Here is a 3658-nt window from a genome sequence, read left to right on the forward strand (position 1 = left end):
AATTATTTTGTGCATTAAATTGAATGAACATGGTCTGGATAGCCCACAGACATACCATAAAAATTTCTAAGACCCATAATTGGTTTCCTTTAACAACTGGCTTTTGCTCTGGAAGTGGACCATTTTTAGATAAACAACATGCTGAAGCATGCGCTACTGCAAAATAATCTGTTTCTCCACCAAAGGGTGCACTGTAAAGGTTAAAGAAATCCTTCAGGATTTTTTAAATGCTTTTTAAGCTAAAAAATGGTGGGTTGCATTACACACAGTACATCATCTGCATACATATGAATGTCCCTCCCACTTTTATGTGAACCATTAATATACGAAAAATAAAAGGTCTTAAAATGGAACCTTGTGGAACCCCCACAAATATGAAAAACTGATTTTGTCCTGTTTAATTTGACACTTGGTTTTTCTGTCTTTAAACGTAAACTGAATCTGTTTGGAACTTTCTGAGAGAAATGTAACTTTTAAAGTTTATTCAGAAGTTTCTTATGATTCTCTGTTGAAGGCTTTAAGACAACAGATCTGACTGCACGTTTTTTTTTTTTAAGATTTAGTTGATATTTCCTATAAAATAACAGCTGGCCTGTTCCAGATTACTAAGTAAAAAGTAGTAACAACACCAATAACCAGTATTCACTATAATTTGAGAGTTTTTAACTTGGCACAAGGAACTCTATTAGCGCACCATTCAACAACCAGGTAGGTCTTAAATGCAGAGGAACCAGAAACCCTGGTGGGACTCTGACCTAATGACAAGTTTTTGAATAATAACAAACTTGGTGATAGTTTTCCAGTAGTGTGTGATAAAAACTAAGCACTGAGCAACGTGATGGCAGCATCATTCTGAGAGGGAGGGCTTTTCTGCAGCAGGGCTTGTGAGACTCATCAGATAGAGTAAAACTCAACCAACTGATAGAAACTGTGAACCAGAAAGCTCTTGTTGGTGTTTTCCTCCTCAGGAATGCCTGTAGTGCTGCCAGATCAGATGGAAGCTGTTTTAGTTGGAGCAGCAGTGCTGGGGGCGTGTGCGTCACAGGACTACAGCTCAGTGCAGGTAAAGACACACCTACATGCTGACAGTTAGAGGATGTACAGTTAGCTTTGTGAAGCTTTTATTGTTTACATACAAGAGAAGATATGTCTCTGGATGATATATTAGTATATGTTTTTATTATTCATTTGTGCACAATTAATATATCAAATTTTGGTTCAACAAGAACCAAATAAAAGCTGTAGAATAAACTGGACTGATGGGAAACTGATTCAGTGTCTCCATCTGCTGGTTTGAATAAAATCACAAGGCATGAAAAGTGTAGAGCTTGATTTTTATGTTTCAGTTTAAAGTGTGGATACATTTTTATCAGGTATAGCAGGAGTTGTTTTTTACATTTAGGTCTAACCTTCTCAGCTGCCTGGATTTTGTAGGTTCAGACAGAGGAGACATCTTCTCATGAATTAATCATTAACTATCATGCTAAAACTGCAGGAGCCAGAATGTGTTCAAACTAAAAGTAGGTCAATGTTAATGTGAAATTAGAATGTGTGTAACGTGATTTATTCATTAAGTGGCTTTTGTTTTTGTGTTTTCTATTTCAGGAGGCCATGGAGAAAATGGCTAAAGTGGGCAGAGTTGTTCATCCTGACCTTCATCTAAAGAGGTGGGATGATGTGTTCTGTGGAAAAAAAGGATTCAAAATAGATTCAAGTAAAAATATTATTTTTAAAAAGTAAAGCTGACCCGTAATTTTTCATATTATTATTTTAATTTATTTAATAGTTAATAGTTTAGTTTAATAGTTTAGTTTGTTTTAATTTAGTTTAATTTCCAACAGTATAATTGTTTTTCCAATATTAAATGTACAACATCCAAAACATGGTGATGTTGTGAAAAAAAAGCACCAAAACCGAAAAGCAATAATCCAAAAATGTTATTGGTAAGAGTTCTGGACTGCAGTCGGTCCAGTTCTGCAGACAGGCTTTATTATGGAGCCTGTCTGTTATAATGAAGGCAGCGATTCAGTGTTGATTTAATAAAATATATAATGTTCTCCCTGAAAATACGCCATCTGGATGGGAGCAGATGTTCTAAAACCTGCACTTTTCTACAATAATGCACCCCCACACCATCAGAGAGGCGGGCTCTTGACCTGAGCTGATACCAAGCTGGATCCATTTCCTCTTTAGTATGAAAAATGTGAAGTTTGTGATTTCCAAAACAGTTCTGCACTTTGTCTCAGTCCCTTTTAAACAATCTTTAGTTCAGAGAAGCAGTTCTGGACGGTTTTGACATATGGCTTCTTTGCATGATAGAGCTTTAATTAGTGGATGAAGTGGATGGCACGGTGAACTGTGTTTACACTCACTAAAATGTGGAAATGTTCCTGAGTCCATGCAGTGATGTCCAGAACAGAACCAGAACCTGTTTTGATGTGTTGGCCCCTGAAGGCGTGAAGATTATGACCATCCAGTAATGACCTGTAGATGATGGATATTCAAACATTCCTAATTTTTCTTTGAAGAACATACTGAACGTGTGAAAATTAGGGGAAATTAGGGGTGCAACAATACATGCATCTGTTTTGAACCTTTCAATGCAGTGCTTTAGGTTCAATATGCACTCTGTATCGAACAATACAGATATTTAAAATTTACTTTATCAGCTTATCTTCTGAAGATGCTCTGTGTTGAAGGATCAGTGGATCTGTGTTCGACTACTCCACCTAGCGCAGATCCACTGAGAAACTTGCTGTTTCAGCAACGTTTAATTTAGAAGCTACTTTTGAGGTTAAACAAATGTTCATAATAAATTTAAATAAATAACAAGTTAAGAAGGACATGTCTCTTATTTGTATCCAAAAAATGTTGAACCATTGGACTACTGAACCAAACCAAGTTGTGAATTTTCTGTACTGTTGCACCTCTTTTGAAAATGTTTCATTATTTTGAGCTGCAGTTTTTTTGCACTGGTGAGCTACTGTTAGTGGAAAGGCCACTCAATGTAGACTCCTTACTGTTCAGGCCAAAATCTTCTGAAGGTTCCTAAAACCAGGTTTAAGACTCAAGCGGACCTGTTGTGGACGGCCCTGTCCCTGTTTGTCCATGGTGCTGACTCTGTTGAAGCAGCTCAAGATACTGTTGTTCAGACAAGCTTTTAGCTAAATGTATTTAATGATTATTAACTTGTTTTATTGTGCTTTTATGCTTATGTTTGTATTTATTTTGTTTTGCTCCTTGTGAAGCAAGGATGTCCATCTGTAAAAGTTTCTATAGAAATAAAATTTACGGTACTTATTTGTCCAGTCCTCTGGCTGAACATATTTAGTTGCAAAATGCTCCTTTATCCATTTCTTATTTACTGCTTTATTTTCCTTCCCCAACATTTTAGACTGTGTTGCTGCTAGGGCTGCGCAAAATATGTGGTAGATGGCAGAAACGGTATGAAGTTGGCCTACGGTTAAAATTTACCCTCTACTCTCATATCGTCATTACGTCTTTGCACCTGTGTCAACAGGGCTGCGAGTGCAGAGACAACTGAGCAGGAGTTTGAAATACTAATAAGTATTGAACACGTCACCATTTTTCTCAGTAAATATATTACTAGAGGTGCTAATGACATGAAATTTTCACCAGATGTCGGTAACAACCCAAG

At 36.7% G+C, this 3658-nt stretch overlaps 1 protein-coding gene across 3 annotated transcripts in view; it reads left to right on the plus strand.

The window, feature by feature from the left end:
- Positions 1-3658, plus strand: part of fggy (FGGY carbohydrate kinase domain containing) — a 34510-nt gene that overhangs the window by 27649 nt on the left and 3203 nt on the right. For 2 of the 3 annotated variants that reach the window (XM_014013812.1, XM_014013813.1), the window contains exons 13-14: positions 969-1063; positions 1606-1667. In XM_014013812.1, the coding sequence (XP_013869266.1) occupies positions 969-1063; positions 1606-1667 (157 nt within the window). Of the gene's footprint in view, positions 1-968; positions 1064-1605; positions 1668-3658 lie in introns of those variants that run through there. The other variant, XR_001310654.1, reaches the window with a different exon arrangement.

Source organism: Austrofundulus limnaeus, unplaced genomic scaffold (genome assembly GCF_001266775.1).
Source record: "Austrofundulus limnaeus strain Quisiro unplaced genomic scaffold, Austrofundulus_limnaeus-1.0 Scaffold106, whole genome shotgun sequence".
Classification (NCBI taxonomy): domain Eukaryota; kingdom Metazoa; phylum Chordata; class Actinopteri; order Cyprinodontiformes; family Rivulidae; genus Austrofundulus; species Austrofundulus limnaeus.